The sequence below is a fragment of the Pygocentrus nattereri genome, chromosome 29 (assembly GCF_015220715.1).
Source record: "Pygocentrus nattereri isolate fPygNat1 chromosome 29, fPygNat1.pri, whole genome shotgun sequence".
NCBI classification, from domain to species: domain Eukaryota; kingdom Metazoa; phylum Chordata; class Actinopteri; order Characiformes; family Serrasalmidae; genus Pygocentrus; species Pygocentrus nattereri.
Window position 1 is genome coordinate 4,865,632 of NC_051239.1, and position 21,516 is coordinate 4,887,147.

The following is a 21,516-nucleotide window of genomic DNA, read 5'->3' on the forward strand; positions in this document are numbered from 1 at the left end:
GATCAACATCAATTTTAAAATCTTTAATACGATAAACACTAACAATTAATCATGACACCCCTAGTCTTAATTATGCTAGTTAAAGTGCTTGTTACCCCAAGCAATTTTCTAGACTAAATGACAAAAATATTTTTTGCCATCCACAGAGCCACTGAAACAGCTCACCAAGATTTCAGTAGCAGTGTCTTAAAGACAGACTTCTTTTCCAAAGGCTCTTCGCGTTATGTAGCGATCGGTACGGTTTTATGCTAAGGTTTTTTTTTTCTTACACCTAAATGATTGAGCATCCATGTTGCTGCACAATTGTGCCACTTGATTGTTTTCGTAGGTTTTTCCGAATTTGCTGTCTCATATTTTCCTTGCAAAAAAAAAAACATTCACTGATCAAAAAAGCATTTATATGGTTTATAGGCCTTTCTGTATGTGCTACACTTGTCAGGCTCCAGTCCTCGTGGGCCCAAACCCTGCAGACTTCAGTACGCTCCCTCATTAAATAAGCCTGATTCAGCTCATCAGCTAATTAGCAAACCTTTCATAAACTGGATTCAGAGTGGTAGATGAGGGTAAACGCTGATCTCCACAGCACTTTGGCTCGGGAACTCACCAGTTTGAAACGCCTGGGATATGGAAGAAGCCAAAAAACGAGTTTCCACCATGGTGGACAAATGAAGTTCATCTAATCTAATCTCGATCTGCTTGTCGAATTCTGATCTTTCTGTCTTGCAATAAGAGAAAAATCTGACCCCCAGCAGTTTCCCATCATTGGCCACAAAGAATGCATGTCCATATATGTATAGACCGAGAGGCCAAGGCGAATTCACACTGTAGTTACAATATAGACAATATTAGTTCATCTAATTTAATGTGATAAACGGTAAATCGGCCAATTTATATCTTCTTTTTTCTCACAATAATAGAAAAAATGACCCCCAACATCATCCAGTTATTGACCAGAAAGCATTTCCGTAATGTAGACTCTTCTGTATTGTGTGTACAAGCCAAATGCAGATTTACTCCATGGTGAACAATAAAGTTAATCTGGTCTAATATAATCTAATATCAGTCAACCCGATGAGCAGAATAGCTCAAAGAAGTTAGTATTTGACTTGATTTGCAATAACAGAAGAGCGTTACCCCCAGCAGTTTCCCACCACTGACAAGTATGAATGTCCATATATGTATATAGGGAGAAGCCAAAGGCTAATTTACACTGTGGTGGACATAGTTCAGTTAATCTAATCTAATCTATTTTAATCTAATCTAATTTATATTAGCTTGATTAGGGTCATGAGTCAATTTAGTGTTTGTTTTCTTTTCCCTCAGACAATATTACCTCCAACATCATCCAGTTATTGACCAGAAAGTATTTCTTTAATGCAGACTATTCTGTGTTCTATGTGTATAATACGGTGCCCTGCTGGTGACATCCCGAAGAAATAAAAATAATACGTGGTAAGGTGTGGGAATGAGATAATTAAGCCTTGGCCACCGCTTAATAAGGCATAATCTCCTTCCCTCGCCTTCCTAAATCATGGCCATGACTCAGTTATCTCGTTCCCACGTCTTACTAAGTCATGGCCTCACGTTAGGATCTCATTAACACATGTTAATACAACGTAGCCATTTATTGTTTCAGTTTATACAGGATGTTTTCAGCAGGGCTGTAGTATAAGGAGAAGTCAAAGTCGTGGGCTGGAGGTTAGGGAGCCAGTCCTGTGACCGGAAGGTCGCCGGTTGGTCCCCTGAGTCACAGTCCTGCTGACTGAAGTGCCCTTGAGCGAGGCACCTAACCCCCGGATGGGGCTGCCCACTGCTCTGGGCAAGTGTGCTCACTGTCCACTAGTGTGTATGTTGGGTTTCATCACACGGATGGCTTAAAATGTGGAGGTGAAATTTCCCTGTTGTGGGACCTAATAAGGACATGGACATGGTGAGTTAATCTGATCTAATCTAATCTAATATCGCTCAGCTTGATGAGGAGAGTAGATCAAATTAGTATTTGTCTTGTTTTGTTTCACACTAACAGAAAAAATCCCCCCCCCTACAGCTTTCCTTAGCTGGCCACCTCTTTAGGAGGCATTTTCTGTGTTTATTTGCGCTTGGCTGTCCGGTTTGAGATGCAGTCGCGCTCCGGTAATGTTTATTTTTCCATTACAGATGAAACGTGGCCGAAACGCCGTGATGGCCGCCTCTTTCTTGAAAGAAGTGCCAGCAATCTTTCCCCGAGAGCGAGTGTGTCGGAGTGATATATCTCCTTTGAGCAGGCGTTCTTTACGGCCGCGGCTCCGAAGCAGCTTGCTCACTGGGAGGAAAACCCATCAACATGGGAAAACGTGAGGGGTTCAGAAAAACAACAACAAAATGTACGTCTTACTTCCTGGCCTGGATTAGCTTGCTGTTGGGAAGAGGTCTGCTCGGAGGCTATTGATTGGCAGTTTAGCCTGAGTTGTGTCGTGGGGAGGATGGTAAATGTGTTGTTTTTTTTTCCTGCAGACAGGGACATTTGTTAGCTTCCTTCCTTTTCGCTGGAGGGCAGTGAGATTTGAAGTGAATTGCTCTCTCTGTCATGCACTGCCCGGCCTCATTTGGGAACCCTTCAGCTCAAGCCCTGCGGTTACACAGTGCATAAAAGCTGAGCAGAAATTGATTGAGATGTTCCCTCGTCCTCAGCAGGGCGGCTGTGTTGATCTACAGTGCTGCTAGCAGTGTAACAGCAAACCAGGAGCATGTACCAAACGCCAATAACTGTTAGTCCTCCTGGACCGCTGTCTTCTACATGCTGTTAGGGCTTGTTTTGAAGCATCTGCATGTGCAGATAAGTCAGTACCGAACATCTTGCCCCCTAACAGAGATGAATGTAGCCTTCTTTTTTTTCCCCCCAGCACCTTCATATCAAACCCCTTCTCTCCCTTCTCTCCAAGGCCATTAAAGTTGGAAATTTAAATTTTTATTTAAAGCTTTGCCCAATATTACAGACGAATATCACATTAGAGTGCCTAAAATATGATGTATTACACTAGAAAGAAATATTGCATAATAGTATGAAGCGGTGGATCGTGGCTATCTGGGAGCTGTGAAAATGGACTTATCCGGTGGTCCATTTGACTGGCTGCTAGTTCTTGTTGCAATGTCATGTTAAGCTGCCAGCAGACTGTAAGCCAGGGCAGAAAATGCAGAAGTAGGAAGCAAACATGTCACCTTTAAACCAGTGCTTGAATAATTGCCCCTTCCACGAGGCGTTCCTCATGGTTCAATACTAGGCCCACTTTTGCCTTTCTCCGCTCATCTGGCCACTAGCAGGAAAATCCGATTCCACAGAGACGTCTTTTCACCATCGCTTTAAATTAAATGCTCCGGTCTCCCTTCCTATGCACTGTCCCAGTCATGTCTCCCCGTAAGACCCTAGGGAGAGACGGCAGAAAAGCAAGACCACACTTATTAAATGCCCACCTGAGTAGATGTTTCATCATGTCACATCTATGTTTTGCTGTTTAATTCAATTCAGCTTTATTATACTTTCTCAGAACTGCATAACAGAAGGTTTTTTCACTGTTAGCACTGCTAACATGATGAACACAGCAATACAAAGTTGTGCTGTAGATGCAGTAGTAAATTGTAAGAGATTGACAGTGCAAGCTTACATGGTACAATACGGGACAGTACGATCAGCAATATTATGATGATTATTATACCAAAACCATACAGATGGGCACAAACTCAACCCCAGCCTAATTAACCATCATTAACTGTTTTAATAGCCTCTAATTTTCATCTTACATTGCATTTTGAATGTTTGTAGTGATTTGTATCATGTTTATAAAATTTACATTATTAACAGATTTTTATGATTTGTGTAAGAATGACAGTGCAGTGCAGACCTTCACTATCAAAGCTGGTTAATGGCATGTTTTTATTCAGTGCTGTCAACTGTTGGTCAAAGCTAAGATAGCTGACCCGGGGCTACATGAGGGGCATGAAAAAAACCCTGCCACCTTAACCCTGACACCCCTATTCCGTTTCGTAATTTTCCACAGAAAATGTAATTATTGTCATTAAAATAAAGTATTAAAATATATCGCTGCTGTCGGAACAGAATCCATTTTTCAGTTTTTCACATTATGTGAAAGGACCCATTGTCATATAGAGTGCGTGTAAATTTCATGATGAATTAACCAAAAGAAGCGACCCAAAACTGTTAGGAAAGACGTCTGGTTCCATTGACTTACATTGAAAGTAAAGTAGGTTTTTTCCTTCCCCTGTAAAGTTACGATTCTGGAGGTACAAGGTTTTCTACTGCCAGCAGCCATAAATATGGCTATTATTCTATCTACCCCCAAATTTGAATCAATAGGAATACAGTCTATAGTTTAAAGAGCTCATATATAACATTTTCATGCGTTTTACCCTTGCTGTTCACCAATGATAGATATATATATATATATATATATATATTTTATTTATTTTTATTTTTTGGGATGTACCAAAAATAAATGTTAATGACTATTTTCCAACCTTTCTTCATCTCTTAGAATTAAACATGCTGCTTTTGTTTCTGTGCCTTTAAGGCTGATGAATGTAAACACAGCGGCGCTCATTGTCTGTCCTGTACTGGGCTTCATTCAAACAGCAATTCAGGCTGAAACACTCCTTATGACTTCTGGGTGAGTGGGCGGAGCTAAACTGCTGTGGGCTGTAGGTGGATGTATGACATCACAACAAAACTTTGAATTTAAATTGGGATGTTTGGGTTATTTCCTGTTTGTTTATTTATTTGTTTGGTTATTTATATTATATCAGGTTATTTTACATACTGCCCCCCAAGTATCTCCAAAATGGCAAAAGGACAAAAATATTCTTAACTTTTAATGTAAGTTAATGTAAAGATATTTTACTTATAGCACTTCTGGGGCATTTCCCCTGGTCCATTCATCATGAAGTGTCATGCAAGGTAAAGGGCAACTAGTGTATTCAAATGATGTTAAAAGAAATTGAAATTATTGTTTATTATTTATTATTATTTATTTAGACAGTGATAACGTACGGACTGTATGTTGTGGGGAGTGAATGGTGCATTTTGAAGCTTCAGCTGTGTTTACATCCACATCACCCCTCTTATTGTAAACTGTGGTTGGGGTTTGGTTGCTCTGAGCCCTTTGATGGCTGCTCCGTGCCGTTGTGTCAGCTCTTATTTAACTCGGAGACCTTTTGGACTGCCGCTGTTTCTGAGCTTGTGGAGTTTCTAATTAGCTGCTGGAGGATCAGTAACCTCGTACAGGAAAGAGATGGATGGTGTTTGTTCGCGCGTTCGCTTTTCTTTCAGGGCTCAGGCTGCAGGCAGTGCGAGAGTTTGTTTTATTTGCGCAGGAGAATTTTTGCATCTGAGCAATTTCTGTCCCTTTGTAGCCGACTGAGTTCTAAAGCACACCGCCCTGAACATCTGCAGTGAGTGAGTGTCTGTAATACATTCATAATAAATGGAATAAAACCCACTGAGAGAGAAACACACACACACACACACACACACACCCACACAGGCAGGATGATCAGGAGTAGAGCTGGATATGTGAGAGAGAGAGAGAGAGAGAGAGAGAGAGAGAGAGAGAGATTGTGTGTATGTGTGTGAGTTCTTGTATTGCTATACTTGTGAGGTACCCCATGTCCTCAAAATGATAGGACTGCATGAAATTTTTGCTCAAGTGAGGACATTTTGCTGGTTGCTTTGCTTTGTTGTTTTCACCACAATTGCTTTTTTATTTGTAAACTAGAAGATCAGAAAATCTGCCTTTTGGGTACTGAAGTTAAGGTTAGGTTTAGGTGTAGAAACCTAAGGACATGCTCATATGTATAGCAAGGCAAACTGTGTGTGTGCGTGTGCGTGTTTGTGCGTGTGTTTGTGTGTGTGTGTGTTAGTTAAGCTGCAGAGATGGAGGATTACTGCTGTCTTCCTCCCTTCTGTCAGAATGAGGCAAAAGGGAAAAATAAATTCTCTTTCTGTTTTGCTCTAGTTTTGCAGGAGAGAGACAGAGAGAGAGACAGAGTGCGAGAGAGCGAGAGAGAGAGAGACAGAGAGAGAGAGAGAGAAAGACAGAGAGAGACAGAGAGAGAGACAGAGAGAGAGACAGAGAGAGAGACAGAGAGAGACAGAGAGAGAGAGAGAGAGAGACACAGACACAGAGAGAGAGAGAGAGAGAGAGAGAGAGAGACACAGACACAGAGAGAGAGAGAGAAAGACAGAGAGAGACAGAGAGAGAGACAGAGAGAGAGAGAGAGTCACAGACACAGAGAGAGAGAGAAAGACAGAGAAAGACAGAGAGAGAGAGAGAGAGAGAGAGAGAGAGAGAGAGAGAGAGAGAGAGAGAGAGAGAGATTTAAAACTGAAGGAGCAAAATCATTTCTTTTGGGTGACTCAAGATTGGGGATTAGGATTAGAAAACTCATTACCTACTTCCACATATATATGGACAAAAGTATTGAGACACCTGCAGGAGCTTTTATGAATCCCATACTAAATTCATATGCATCAATATGGAGCTGGTCCCCCTTTACAACTATAACAGCTTCCACTCCTCTGGGAAGCTTCTATAAGATTTTGAAGCGTGTCTGTGGGAATTTTTGTCTATTTATCCATAAGAGCATTTGTGAGGTCAGGCAAGGTTGGACAAGAGTCAAGTCAAGTTCTTCAACACCAAACTCACCCAACCATGACTTTATGGACCTTGCTTGGGCTCTGTAGCTCAGCCATGCTGGAGCAGGAAAGGTTCTTCCCCAAACTGTTCCTATAAAGTTGGAACCGTATATTTGTCCAAAATGTCTTATTTTGATGCATTAAGATTCCTTTCACTGGAACTAAAGGTTCTAGACCAACCCCTGAAATGCCCAATAGCATTATATCATTATACCTCCTCCACCAAACTTTACAGTTGGCACAGTGCAGTCAGATGGGTAATGTTCTCCTGGCACTCTCCATACCCAGACTCGTCCATCAGACTGACAGATAGAGAAGGAACTCTTCAGTAAGTGATTCAACAGAGGATAGGCACTGTGCTCTTCAGCGCTTGCCAGCCCAACTCTATGGGTTTGCTTGGTCTACCGCTTCATGGCTGAGCTGTTGCATCTCATGGACGCTTCCATTTCACAATAATTGCACTTACAGTTGACTAGGGCAGATCTAGCAGGACAGAAGTTGCACAAATTGACTTGTGTGACAGGAGGTTGGTGTGCTGGTACAAGTGGATCAGACACAGCTGTGCTGCTGGCATTTTTAAACGGTGTGTCCACTCACTGTCCACTCTATTAAACACTCCTACCTTGTCGGTCCACCTTGTAGATGTAAAGTCAGAGACGACAGCTCATCTGCTGCTGCACAGTTTGTGTTGGTCGTCCTCTAGTCCTTCATCAGTGGTCACAGGACGCTGCCCACAGGACGCTGCTGGCTGGATATTTTGGTTGGTGGACTGTTCTCAGTCCAGCAGCGACACTGAGGTGTTTAAAAACTCCAGCAGCACTGCTGTGTCTGATCCACTCAGACCAGCACCACACACACTAACACACCACCACTACGTCAGTGTTACTGCAGTGCTGAGAATGATCCACCACCCAAATAGTACCTGCTCTGTGAGGGTCCATGGGGGTCCTGACCACTGAAGAACAGGGTAACAGAGTATCAGAGAAACAGATGGACTACAGTCTGTAACTGTAGAACTAAGTTTTTTCAGTAAAAAGTGTAAAAACGTTTAATCTCTCTCTCTCTCTCTCTCTCTCTCTCTCTCTCTCTCTCTCTCTCTCTCCAGGTAACATAAACGAATGTAAGCTGAACTACTATTTCTTCCTCCTGGCTGGAATTCAGGGCATCACCCTTCTCCTCTTCCTCATTGTGTCGGTGAAGTACGACAAGCAGAAGCCCAGGGTGGGCAGCCATCGGCCTTCGCTGGCCAGCTCATGACACACACATACATATAAACGTGCAGAAAACAGTCTCCCTTAGAAATCCAGACAACTTTCTGAACTCCACACTAGAGCTGCACAATGTGGAGAAAATGCCAGTATCAGGATTTTATTGTGGCATGTTCTGATTACAGTCAGGGGTGGATGAAGTGCAACACGGCTGTTCCTGAGAGGAAGCACAAACACTCTTGGTCACATACTGCTGGAGTAAAAGTAGAAGCATTCTGAGTTCATATCGATTTGAGTGAAAAAGCATTTGCTTGTATTTAACCCTCTATTGCGCGATGTTACCTCAGGGCAACAAACTCACTTTCCTCACTTTACAAAGACATCACACATATTTAAAGACAACGACAGGATTAAGAATAAAGGAAAGAGTTTGAATAAGTCAGTAAAAAATACTCGGTCGCACTTTTAATTAAGCCTTTTTTAACATGCAGTATGAATTTTTTTGTTATGAGAATTTGCTGAAATATGTTTGTTGCCTAGAAGCAACACTCTGCGACAGAGGACTAGATTTAGCCAGCCACAAGCCAGGTCTCACCACTTCAAGGAGAACAGCTTTATATCATTTCTTCCCATCATCGCACAATGTTGCCTCATGGCAACATACTCCAAACAGACCCCCGCACACATTTTATAATAATGGGTCTGAAAAAATCAAGGACCACTTTATACAAGAAAAGTGTATTTCATTTTTTAACAGCTCTTATAATACATGCAGTAGAGGGTTAAGTATCAAAAGTAGAAGTAAAAAAAAAAAAAAAAGTAGAAGTAATATTTTGCCAAAAGTGTTTGTACAGCAGTGTTATCCACCCCTGATTGTGATGTATCGTACCGTATATTAAAGGGTCAGTCAGCAATGTGACATGGTTAGCCTAATTTTGACCAAAGTAATAAACTTCTGTTGGATTGCAGGAATTCTTTGTTTCACTCAAAATCTGGAACTGTGATTGGTCAGAATGCTCATTTGAAGGCTCATTAGTAAGGCTTATTTGCATATTGTGATATCAGTATTGCCGAAGCCAGTGTCACTATAATGATCTACAGGTGATGCATTGTGCAGCCCTAGTAACCCTAGCACCCGCACCACCTGCACCACTCCCATATCGGCGCACTTCGGCAGGAGTCGGTGCCAAACGATGTTTCTGCTCGACTTTTGGCTTTATTTATTTTTTGTGTATTTCTTTGGGATGTTTTGTAAAAATTGGACGTGTAATTGACCCTTCTCCTTACTTGAAATATGCAAATATGGTCAACTTTGGCTTCTAACTTCTGGAGTTTTCAGCTTTTTTTTAAATTAAGGGCATGTCCTGTTTAGCATTTAGCATTAGCATTTGCCATTTTCTAGCAAAATCTCGTGCAGAAATGAATTCGTAGTGTTGAGGGTTTTTAGTATCGATTGTAATGATTAGCGTGTTTCTGTGGTTTGTATGAGACTGAAAGTGCATTACTGAAATTATTTCATATTCATTCAAGCCTCAAAATGAGAATTTTTGGCACACTTTGTGGCATTCGCAGTTTCATATCACTGTTGGCGGAAGAAAACCTCGTATCTCCATTTTTGACGAATTTTTGTTTTTGACATAATTTGAAAGTGCCTGTTCTTTACATTGTATGTTGATTTCATAATGAATGGACTAAAAGAAATGACCTTAAATGTCTTGGAAAAAATGGTCTGGTTCCATTGACTTACATTAAAAGTAAAGTAGGTTTTTTCCATTTTGGAGATACGAGGTTTTCGTCCCAGAACACCGATATGCTAATATATAATGGACCTGTTTGACCTGCAGAGATAAACTTAATCCTTAAGTAAAATCCAAAAGTACAGTTTGGTGTAAAATTAAAAGTACCCAGTTTTCCACTTAATCCAAATGAAATCAATCAGCCAGGACATATATGGAGTCCCAATTTAGCTACTTTAATTTAGTGCTGGAGCTGTGAGGATGATGTCACTAACACTAGAAATCACAAGTCACCCAAATCCTTTCTGGAAAAACTCCCCAACCTGCTGTGTTCAGCTGCACGTTTTAGCTCATAATGAGTCAAAGTCCTGCAGAGAAGATTTAGGTGACTATTGACTTTTAGTGTATTCAGCAACGTTAGCCTCCAGCTCCAGCACTAAACTACAGAAGCAAACTTTTGACACCAGATGTGTCTCAGCACATCGAAAACATCTGGGTTAAGTGTAAAATTGCAGGCATAACATTTTTCACCAAACTATTCCTTTAAGTAATATTCTCAGCTTTAACATTGGCTAAAACATGAAGTAAAAACTGGAATTTTAAGACATTTGTGGGTACATAACTCTGTTTCTGAGCCCTTTTTGCCTGTGTTTGGTTTTTTGAGGGGTTATTACAGTGCAAATAAGTCTTTATAGTACAAAGTAGTGCAAAAATGACTGTAGACTGGAATTTTCTATGCGTTGTGGTTCCACACTAGTTTTAAACTCATACTTATGTACTTAGTGCCTTTACTTCCCTGAGAAAACGAGTGCATTAAATATACTTTATCTTTACCACATGAATACAATATATACATCAGCACTGTTACTGCCAGAGGTGAGGAAACTGACACAATAACAGTGTTGATTTCATTTTATTAAGAAGCAAATACTACTTACATTTGAATCAAGTAACTTCAGTCAAGAGTGGACTAACCAGCTGACCGTTCACGGGTCATTTTCAGAGTTTTGGGAAATGCTGGTTAAAACATAAAACACTTATCTAACTGTAAAGTTGTAATATTGGCAAAATTGTTATTTATTTTAAAGGCAAAAAGTACCATAAAGTACTACCGTACTCTGGGTTCATCACGTGACTGTGTTTGAATGGTGGTTCTTACTCATTGATTGCACTTGGAAGGTTTGGCTGTGGAGCATTTTTACACTTATATTCAGAAATGAAACATTTGTGCATTTATTATTATTGTGTTTAACTTTGGATTAACTTAGAAAATCACAGCTGTTCACTGCATTTTAACATCTGTGTTCTGTTTTTGTTTGGTTCTAGTCGGTGCTTGGTTACGGTACTAATACGTCTTGTCATACACCAGTTACACGTTGTAAATGTGGTATATCTACAGGATAAAGCTCGATTTCTTTCTTAACCCATTAATGTCCATATCTGAAGTTTTAAAGGGCCCATATGCTGGAAAACTGAACTCCCTTACTTTTGTTTGAAGTTCTGGTTCCATTGACTTACATTAAATGTAAAGTATCTTGTTTTAGGGATACTATATACCATCTGTGTATCATCCAAAGAAAGCATGTTTCTCCAAAATAGTAACTTTACAGGAGGAAAAAACCTACTTTTAATGTAAGTCAGTGGAACCAGACGTCTTTCCAAGTAATGCTGGATCATTTCTTTTGGTCCATTCATTATGAAATTTACAATGTAAGGGTCAGCTGATGTGTGAAAAAATCAAAGGTACATGGTTTTCTTTGGACAGCCAACAAAGCAAAATCAGCCTGTTTGGATTTCCTTTTTATGTCACAAAAACCAAGGCATGAATCCACCTGTTTAGCCTTGGTTTCTGTGATACCACAAAAACAAAATAGGTGGGTTTCGGTCTGATTCGGTCTCGATGAGGCACAATACAGTGCGGCCAATCAGGACAGAGCTCATTTACATAGCTCAGTCTTAAAGGCGCAGTAAGAAAAACAGCCTTTGTCTTTCTAATTGAAAATAATCACATAAAAATGAATTCTGACCACACAGCTGTTGGAAGTGATATGATACGTTGTAAATGATAATATCAAATACAAAAAAAGCATCACAAGTGCCATTTAAATTTCTTGTGGTCCGTATCGCTGCTGTCCAAAACCTTGTACCTCTATTTTTGTCCTTTTTCAGTTTTTAACATAATTTGAAAATGCCTGTTCTCCTTTACATGGTGCGTAAATTTCATGAAGAATGGACCAAAAGAAACGGCCCAAAATTCCTTGGAAGACGTCTGGTTCCATCGACTTACATTAAAAGTAAAGTAGGTTTTTTCCTTCACCTGTAAAGTCACCGTTTTGCGGATATGAGGTTTTCTTCTGTAAGCGGCGATGTGCTCTCAGTTGTTCTCAAATGGGAAGAATGTTTTGAAATCAGTCATATTGCATTAAATACAGTCTTAGTCTGAATGAGAGTTTTAAGAGAACAAGAGAAAATCCACATTTGATTGGGAATAAAAGTATGAAAATGACCATCCAAAACTCTCAATTGGAAACTGCATATCTAAGGTTGGACATGAATGGGTTAAATGATTGATTATGCCACCTGTAAGGCATTAGAGCACTATTTCCACTGATATCATACCAGACCTCACTGCCTTATGGGTCTGTATTAAGAAGGAGCTCCACCAAATTTTCAAAATTTGCATGATTAAATGGTTAAGATGTAAAGAAAGTCACTCTGAGTGGTTTGGTGTGAAATGCTCTGTCAGAACTGTTCGCAGTGGTGGTGATAGGATGGGTGGCACTCCCGTTTTAAGAGCGAGTCTGAGTAGTTATGCAGAAGGACTGTTTGATTACGGGTGTAATATAAACACCGCAGTATCATCAGATTAAAAACCTGGAGATTTTACTAAACAGTCCGGATTGATGCGAGAATTCATCCCTGACGTCTCTGATGTTGTAAATGCTTAAGTAATGAAGTTGCACTTCTGCCTGTTTACAGCTGCAGGTCACTTTATCTCCTCTCAGGTTGATGCTAATATGTTCAGCCCGAGTCATTGTTGGGGTATTAAATGTGAAGGATCACTCCTCTGAAGCTGTTTCCGCAGCTCTGGGACGAGCGAAGCCATGTCTGAGATTAAACGCTTGATTTTACCTGAAAAGATGTTTGTAGGAGAAAATAGTTTTTCTTTTTCTGCTTTTGAAATGTTGATGCTTTTACTCTGAAACTGAGACTGATGACTGTTTGTATTTGTTCATTAAAACTTTATTAAATCTCAGATGTGTGAGTGATTTCAAAACACAAGGGGAAAAGAGGCTGTGTGTCATTTTTACTGTAACTATATTGTTCTTCATTTTATATTATTCTTCTCATTTATTCTTATTTTTCTGCAGAATTTTTTTTGTGCTACTTGGCTCATCCCACAGTTTTTGAGAGAGCACCACCCAATTCCGGATTGTCCAGTCTGATTGCATGATTCAGGCTTATGCACAGCTTTTTGATTGGATGAAAGGTTTTCGTACAATCTTTGTTAAATTCCGAATTTTTTTTTTCCCCATAGAAATTAATGGGGTGAAAATTTTCATGACAGTCTGCTGCATTTCTGCTTGAACGAAAGACACTGTTTCTCATATTCCATGTTCTGGCCTGCACTCATCTGTTTTGTCATTTCCCCCCCCATCACTCGATTCTCCCATAGACTCCCATTCATTTTCACCACTACACAAACTCTGTTTCTTTTCCCAACAGCCACCAAACTACATATCCTCACCCAGGCCCTCAAACTCTAATCCACAGTCACACTGACCCACACTCCTCTATGTGTTGTTTTTTCATCCCTCATTCCTCGCATAGAATCTTATTCATTTTCAACCTCAAGCAAGACATTTTGACTGACAGCCACCAAGCTACATGTCTGCACTCAGGGCAGGTTCTCAAGCTCTAATCCACAGCCTTACTGACCTGCACTCCTCTGTGTGGCATTTTTCCATCCATCATTCCTCCCATAGAGTCCCGTTCATTTCCAACAAAACATAGCTAACACTTACCAACTCCCTTCACATCCCGTACACCATGGCAACAGCAGCAGTTTAGCAGCCACATGGGATACCATAGTTACCGATTAGCAGCGACCTAGCAGGGATTACTAATATTATTATTAATTCATATACACAATATTCTGCAAAAGTCACAGACCACCTTTATTTATTTTCCAGTGAAAGCATCAATAAGGTACGTTATTCATGTTTCACTCAAATAAGCAGAAAACATATTTAACATAAAATTATGTTAAATAACAATAACACAGTATTTATTGTGTCACTCTATCTTCTCTGGAGTGGTCAGTCATCATTCAGCTTCTTTGTTTGATGTGTCCATCTCCTTTTCTCAGTGAGGCTCTACTTGATCAGCTACACATCCTTTCGGACCCACAGTCCTTGGTCGTCTTCTCACAGTGGAAGGATGGACAGAAACACCTGTGGATGTTTTCAGATCTGAAACAGCTTGATTTTCTCGTCTCTCTCAAAGAAGAAAGCTTTCAGTGCTGTTTATCTGATGGGGGCAGTTTTGGGATCTACCAGGTCTTCCAGGTGGTTGTTAGGAGTCTCATTTTGTCAGGAGCTTGTAATCAGTTTTTGAAAACCCCAATTTGCTCACTTTTCTCTTTGGACTTTTTTCCTTTCCTCATGCAAGTGGGTTATTTTATGTTTAATCTCCTCAGAAGAGAGGAAATGAAAAACGTTCTTAGTGGTCATTCTGACGTTAACTCAAATGAGTTTTGCACAGTCCTGTAAATTAGCCTATCAACACATGGTTCCACTCTAAAGTCATTTGGAGGGAAATAATGGAAAGGTGATATATGAGGCTGTGTAAATGACTTTGAGTTTATTCATTTCAAACATCCTTTTGTTAGAAATTGATATACAGCATTTTGGAATGAATCTCTACCTGCACATAATATTAATTTGGCTAAAATAGTTGTGTTGTATGCGGCCCTGCTTTCCCTGCTTACGTACAAAAGGCATGTAGATGGTAAATGTTCAGTAATAATAAAGGTAAGAATAAGAATAATGTATTATACAGATTTATATTGAGCCTCTCACAGACCATCTTTACTAAGTGACCATGAGCAAAGTGTAAATTAGAAAGAGAACAGTGTGAAGAGTCTCAGACCAGAGGAGACGCAGTGTTTAAACTCTGATTAGAGCAGATTTCTGACTGATTTCATCACCATCATCTCCAACTGTACTCACACCACTCCTACTGACCCCTCTCTCTCTCTCTCTCTCTCTCTCTCTCTCTCCCCTCTCTCTCTCTCTCTCTCTCTCTCTCTCTCTCTCGCTCTCTCTCTCTCTCTCTCTCCCCTCTCTCTCTCTCTCTCTCTCTCTCTCTCTCTCTCTCTCTCTCTCTCTCTCTCTCTCCCCTCTCTCTCTCTCTCTCTCTCTCTCTCTCTCTCTCTCTCTCTCTCTCTCTCTCCCCCTCCCTCTCTCTCTTTCTCTCCCTCTCTCTCCCTCCCTCTCTCTCCCTCCCTCTCTCTTTCTCTCTCTCTCTCTCTCTCCCCCTCTCTCTCTCTCTCTCTCTCTCCCTCCCTCCCTCCCTCCCTCTCTCTCCCCTCTCTCTCTCTCCCTCCCTCCCTCCCTCTCTCTCCCTCTCTCTCCCCTCTCTCTCTCTCTCTCTCTCTCTCCCTCTCTCTCCCCTCTCTCTCTCTCTCTCTCTCTCTCCCTCCCTCCCTCTCTCTCCCCTTTCTCCTCTCCTCTCTCTGTCATTTTGTCTCTATCTCTCTCCCCTCTTTCTCCCTTGCTCCCCCTCTTCTTTCTCTTCTCTCCCCCTCTTTCCCCTCTCTCCCTCTCTAATCCCTCTCTCCTCTCTCTTTCTTTCTCCTCTCTCTCTCTTTCTCCTCTCTCTCTCTCTCCCTCACTCTCTCCCTCTCCCTCTTTTTCGTCTTTCTCCCTCGCTCTCCCCTTTCCCATCTCTCTTCTCCCCCTCTCTCTATCTCCCTATTCCAATCTTTTCCCTTTCTCCCTCGCTTTCCCCCCTTTCTCCTCTCCCCCTTTCTCTTCTCTCCCCCTCATTTTCTTCCTTCTCCCTCACTCTCCCCCTTTCTTCTCCCCCCTCTCTCACTCTCTATCTCTGTCTCTCTCTATCCCCCTTTCTCCTCTTTCTGTCCCTCTCTCTCCTCTTTCTCCTCTCCTCTCTGTCGTTTTGTCTCTATCTCTCTCCCCCTCTTTCTCCCTTGCCCCCCTCTTCTTTCTCTTCTCTCTCCCTCTCTAATCCCTGTCTCCTCTTTCTTTTGCTCTCTCTTTATCTCTCTCTCTCTCGCAGTTAGCAGTAAACATAATTAACAGGGGGAAAGAAAAACGACAGACCTTAGAACTGAAATGTACAGAAGTCACATTATTATTATTATTATTGTTATTATTATTATTAATAGGTTATTAACCATCAATAAAGGAAAACGATCAAGAGAGAAGAGTTGGACGAATTTCCAATGAAATAATAATCAAGTCAGTGATCATTCGGTGATTTTTCTCACTGACCGTCCTTCAGATCCTGGTGTTTTGTTTTTTTAAATCCGGCTGTAGGCGGCGGCTCATTTACATCAGGATGAATTAATCAGGTGAGCTAAATCACTCCGGTCCATTAACCTTGAATGATCATCCTTGACCCCTGCTGTACTGTAAGCTGTAAGTATCTCAGCGTTGGTGTCCTGAGGGCTGCATCACTGTTGATGCTTGACCCGTCCACCTGTCTGTGTTTACGGTTTGAGGTTGCGCTGCAGTGACAGTGGTGTGATATCAGTGCAGTCCTCCAGTCTGAGAGAACAGTGTGAAATGTGTGTGTCCGGCCGCTGATCTGCCCTCACCACCTCCATATCTCTGTCCAGCACGGCTGAGTGGATTTCACTGTAGCTGCCCCTTGATGGCGTCCACTGGGTCAGTGTCCAGAAAAAAAGACCTGACAAATCCTCTCGTCTCTCTGAACCTGGGTTTTTATAAACTGTTTCGGCTCCTGAGGTTAAGATTAGGATTATTACATATAGTTAATCACATCCGTAAGCCTGACGTTTACATACGGGTACCTAAATATCACTGTCCAAAAAAAAATCACCATTTTTGTGGGGATTTTTACTTTTCTACGTTGTTTGAGCTCAGCATCTCTTCTTTTTCTTCTTCTTGATAAATGGATCATCAGAAATGCTCCAGTGTCACATTAGCTTCCTTTTTTTTTTGGAGATGCTTGTTTTTCTTTGGACAGCGACGATATGCAAGTTATTCATTTACTTCAGGAGATATTTCAGAGGTTAGACATGAGAGAATCTACCTGCTTAAGGAAAAAAGGAAAACTATTAAAGGCTACAGCGGAAACGAGACTCCTAACAACCACCTGGAAGACCTGCTACACACCAAACCTGCTAGACACCACAATATTTTCTTTGCTGGTCATTTTTTTCTGCTTTTTTAATGTAGCTGGTGATCTTAAACGCTGCTACAGTCTCACTGGCCACTTTATCAGAAACCCCTCTCTTGTAGCTTCACCTTGTTGGTGTGCTGTCAGAGATTGTAGCTCATCTGTTGATGCACAGCAGACAAACACACACAGATAGACCCAGCAGGGCTTGAGTCGCTGCCCTTTTGCCTTCAAACTATTCCCTCCTGGTCAGTGTGTATGACCATTCTTCAAGATCCATTCGATGTTCTTGAGCTCCCAAAACTGGAGTTCAAAAACGGATTAAAAGCTCCAGAGAAAATGTGCCTCATAACAACCACCTGGAAGACCTGGTAGACAGCAAAACTGCCCCCATCAGATAAACAGCACTGAAGCTTCCATCTCTGAGAGAGAGGAGAAGATCAAGCTGCTCCAGATATGAAAACACCCACAGGGGTTTCTGTCCATCCTTCCACTGGGAGAAGACCACTCGGCGCTGTGGGTCTGAAAGGATGTGTAGCTGATCTAGAAGAGCCTCACTGAGAAAAGGAGACGGACACATCAAACGATATCATCAAAGCTGAACGATGGACTGACCACCCCAGAGTCCAGACCTCTGCACCTCTGAATGGGTTTGATTACTTCAGAAAATCATCAACCAGCTTCTCAGACTGAACTTTGGAGGCGTGTCTGCAGATTTACTAGAGGAACTGAAAGCGAGTCTTCTGAAAAGAGTGGAGGCTTATTTAATATGCGCCACTGTAATGTGTGAAGGTAATGGAGGCTTGTGGTCAGTGTCCTCCTGAGATGCACAGCTGTAGGAGGTGAGGAGGTGATTTATGAGCAGAAACCGGCCTCCCCCAGGCCAGGAAGGACGACGCCTTGAGCTGTTCAGTTTTACCTCTGCAATATCACAGACAGACATTATTTATTGACGTTGTTTATTTCTTTTTTTGATTTATTGACATGTCTGACTCAGCTTTGTGCTCCAAACCTGATTTAACCTTTACAGCCGAAGAAGTGCTGCGCTGAGTTTTCTTGATTCATATCTGTGCAGCTGTGCACAAAAGGACATCTTTACAGGAATTTTCTTAGTAAAAATAAGTGACCACAGCTTACAGTTTAAGCCTATAACAGTCCATGCTTATTTTATAGACTTACACTCACCGGCCACTGTTCAGTTGCTTGTTACCACATATAGCTAATCAGCCAATCACACGGCCGCAGCTCACTGCATTTAGGCGTGTAGAGGTGGTCAAGACAACTTGCTGAAGTGCAGACCGAGCATCAGAATGGGGAAGAAAGGGGATTTAAGGGGCTTTGAACGTGGCGTGGTTGTTGATGCCAGACGGGCTGGTCTGAGTATTTCAGAAACTGCTGATCTACTGGGATTTTCACACACAACCATCTCTAGGGTTTACAGAGAACGGTCAGAAAAAGAGGAAATATCCAGTGAGCGGTCAGTTGTGTGGACGAAAATGCCTTGTTGATGTGAGAGGACAGAGGAGAATGGGCAGACTGGTTCCAGATGATAGAAAGGCAACAGGAACTCAAATAACCAACCAGAATCTCTGAGGAACGTTTCCAACACCCTGTTGAAAGTCTGCCATGAAGAATTAAGGCAGTTCTGAAGGCAAAAGGGGGTCCAACCTTATACTAGCAGTACCTAATAAAGTGGCCGGTGAGTGTATTATACAGTAACTACAGGGACTTCAATGCAAACTGGTGGTGCTGGTTTTAGATTCTAGAACTGTGTACTAAAGCTTTGGGCCCACTGGCAGCCACGGCGTGTTTAGGGGTTAATATGCAATTCGCGTATCTCCATTTTTGTCAATTTTCAGTTTTTGTCATAATTTGAAAATACTTGTTGCTCTTTACATTGTTTGTAAGTTGCTAAATAAACAGACCAACTGAAATGGCCCAAAATGATTTGGAAAAAAAGTCTGGTTCCATTGCCTTACATTTAAAGTAAAGTAGGTTTTTTGTCTTCTCCTGTAAAGTCACCATTTAGGAGATACGAGGTTTTGATCCGACAGCAGCGAATTACTGTTTAGCATATTATATTACGGGTGAATTTTACAGGAATACTTGCAGAAAAACGCCACGTTTCATTGTTTTATCTATATGGGAAATGTTTATTTATTTATTTTTAAGGATTTCCACATAGAAAATCCACAAGACGGGGAATTTGACCGGGGGTTGCCAAAACTTTTGCACGCGGCTGCTCAAAAAAAAAAAAAAAAAAAAAAAAAGCCGACTTCTTCAGCTTGATCGATTATTTTTGGCAGTAATTGTCATCATACATGTTTATTCCAGTGGAAATCATGCAGACGTTTTGAACGAAATTAAATGCAGCACTTTTTTCAGTGTATAAGTCTGGAGTTACTGTTGTTCTGCTCTGTATTTACATTTACATAATGACCTGCATGTTTAAGATGGATTGACAAAGCCAGCTGATTATTCTTCGCTATCGTCTAATTATTATCCTTCGCTTGTTTTTCTACCATTTGCATGGAAATGTGAATCTTTGGTAACACTTTACTTGAAGGGGGGTCTACATAACACATTCATAACAGCTCACACAAACACTTCATAACATGCTCATGAGGCTTTCAAACAGCCTTTAGAAAGTGTACACGTTTTATGTGATATTAGTATGGAGCACTATTTTCTGGGAGGCATTTTCTAAAATAAAACTCATTTTTATTTTAATAACTTCATTATTTTTCCGTAAGATGCCTCATTTCTGGACCTTTGCTTATTAGATGCTTTGGCAAGGAGGCACGTTTCACCTACACTTGTTTTTTATTAGTTGTTTCTTCTTAAGCATTTGTTGCTTTACATGTTGCTTTACTATGTGGACAGTAAATCACTCATAAATGTGCTAGTAACAGTCATTTGGCTGAATTTTAGTGAGCTGGTGGGACTTTTACAGGGCCATAAAGCTCCCTCATTCCCTGTAGGTGCTGCAGTCAGATGAATGTAAGTACTACTTTGCACTGCAATTCAAAGATCCACATAACACTTTTCAGTTACAGTAACATAATTCATCAGTCTTTGGGATCATAGAGCAAAATTTAGCCCCTAAGAGTGTCAGTTAGATGGGATAATCCATGCATGATGATGCTTGTGTCTTCTCCAATACCATAAGCAAGGAAGAACATCACCATCAGTGCTAGCCTTTAAGGGTTCAACTTAGGATAAATAACAGTTTCCTCAACAATATATAGACTGTTGAATTAACCCTTCGGCACAATGAAATTTAGAAGACAGTAAAAAGGAGAAAGAATGGTAAAGTGCAAAATAAAGAAGAAACAAATCATTAAAAAGAATTTAATGAGCAACAAGGTCATTTTATTGGTCCAGAAATGAGGCATTTCACTGAAAATAATTTTCAAAAGACAAAATGAGGACTTTTATTTTGAAATATGACACCGTCAAATGACAAAGTAGTCCGTTTTAATATAATGTTAATATATAATATAATGTATACTTAATGAATGTTGATTTCAACATTCACGAGCATGTTATGAAGTTGTTTGCAAGATGTTATGAATGTGTTGTGTAGACACCCTTCAAGTAAAGTTTTGCATATAAGAACGGTGCGCTTGTACTTTTGACTGGTCATGTGTGTTTTTCCTACAGCATGTATGATTTTTTCCTTAGAAAATGGATAACAGACCATTTCAAATATATGACAAATGATGTCACTAAGGTCATCTCTCACACTGCCCCCCACAGGCAGTACATACAAATTCACAGCAGCCGCCTAGCAAGCATTAGCAACCACCTGGGATAGCATAGCAACCACCTAGCAACAGGTGGACCAGGATGGTCAGCCTCATTAGTTTCTGGACAAGCTGTGTTGATATCAGATGTTCTACATTCTTATTTCTTTGTATTTTCTTTGATGTTTGATGTGATTGCGTTTCTGTGTGGCCTCGTTATTTTAATCAAAAGGCATTTCGTGGTGGGGTTTCAGGAGCCTGTCAAATCAGGAGCCAATCAGCTTGATTAAGGGCTTTCACAAATCAGGGCTTTGCTTCAGCTAATGAACAGTGAGAAACCGGACACTCAGGTGGCTCTTTGGAGGTATGAACAGAAACCGTGCTTACAGGGGAATTCCGCCATGGTTTTCATAATTCAGTGGTTGATATGTGAAGCGGTTCAGTGTAGAGAAGCTTTCAGACTCGCACCCACGCCAGCTTTCCAACATCTACATCTCAGCATTCACATTTGCTCACTGATTGGCTATCGGGGTAAAACAGGTAAACATTCCTCTCATTCAGCATGTAAACTGTAAACAATACACATTTTAATTTACACAGCCTGATGTAGCAAACCTTCCCATCATTTCCTTCCAGAAATGAATTTATTTAATGTCCAGTCAAATTGTTCATCAAGTTCAGTTGAGTTCACTTTTCCGGGGACATTTCAGGAGATTAGATTTAATGATAAATCACATAACATCACATTGACCACT

The 21,516-nt window shown here is 40.9% G+C and overlaps 1 protein-coding gene across 1 annotated transcript in view; it reads left to right on the forward strand.

Annotated features, from left to right (window-relative positions):
* Window positions 1-12,885, forward strand: part of slc15a4 (solute carrier family 15 member 4) — a 127,798-nt gene extending 114,913 nt beyond the window's left edge. Inside the window, exon 9 of the mRNA XM_017722594.2 lies at window positions 7,791-12,885. Within this exon, the coding sequence (XP_017578083.1) occupies window positions 7,791-7,942 (152 nt within the window). The 3' untranslated portion in view covers window positions 7,943-12,885. The remainder of the gene's footprint in view (window positions 1-7,790) is intronic.
* The last annotated feature ends 8,631 nt before the right edge of the window (window positions 12,886-21,516 follow it).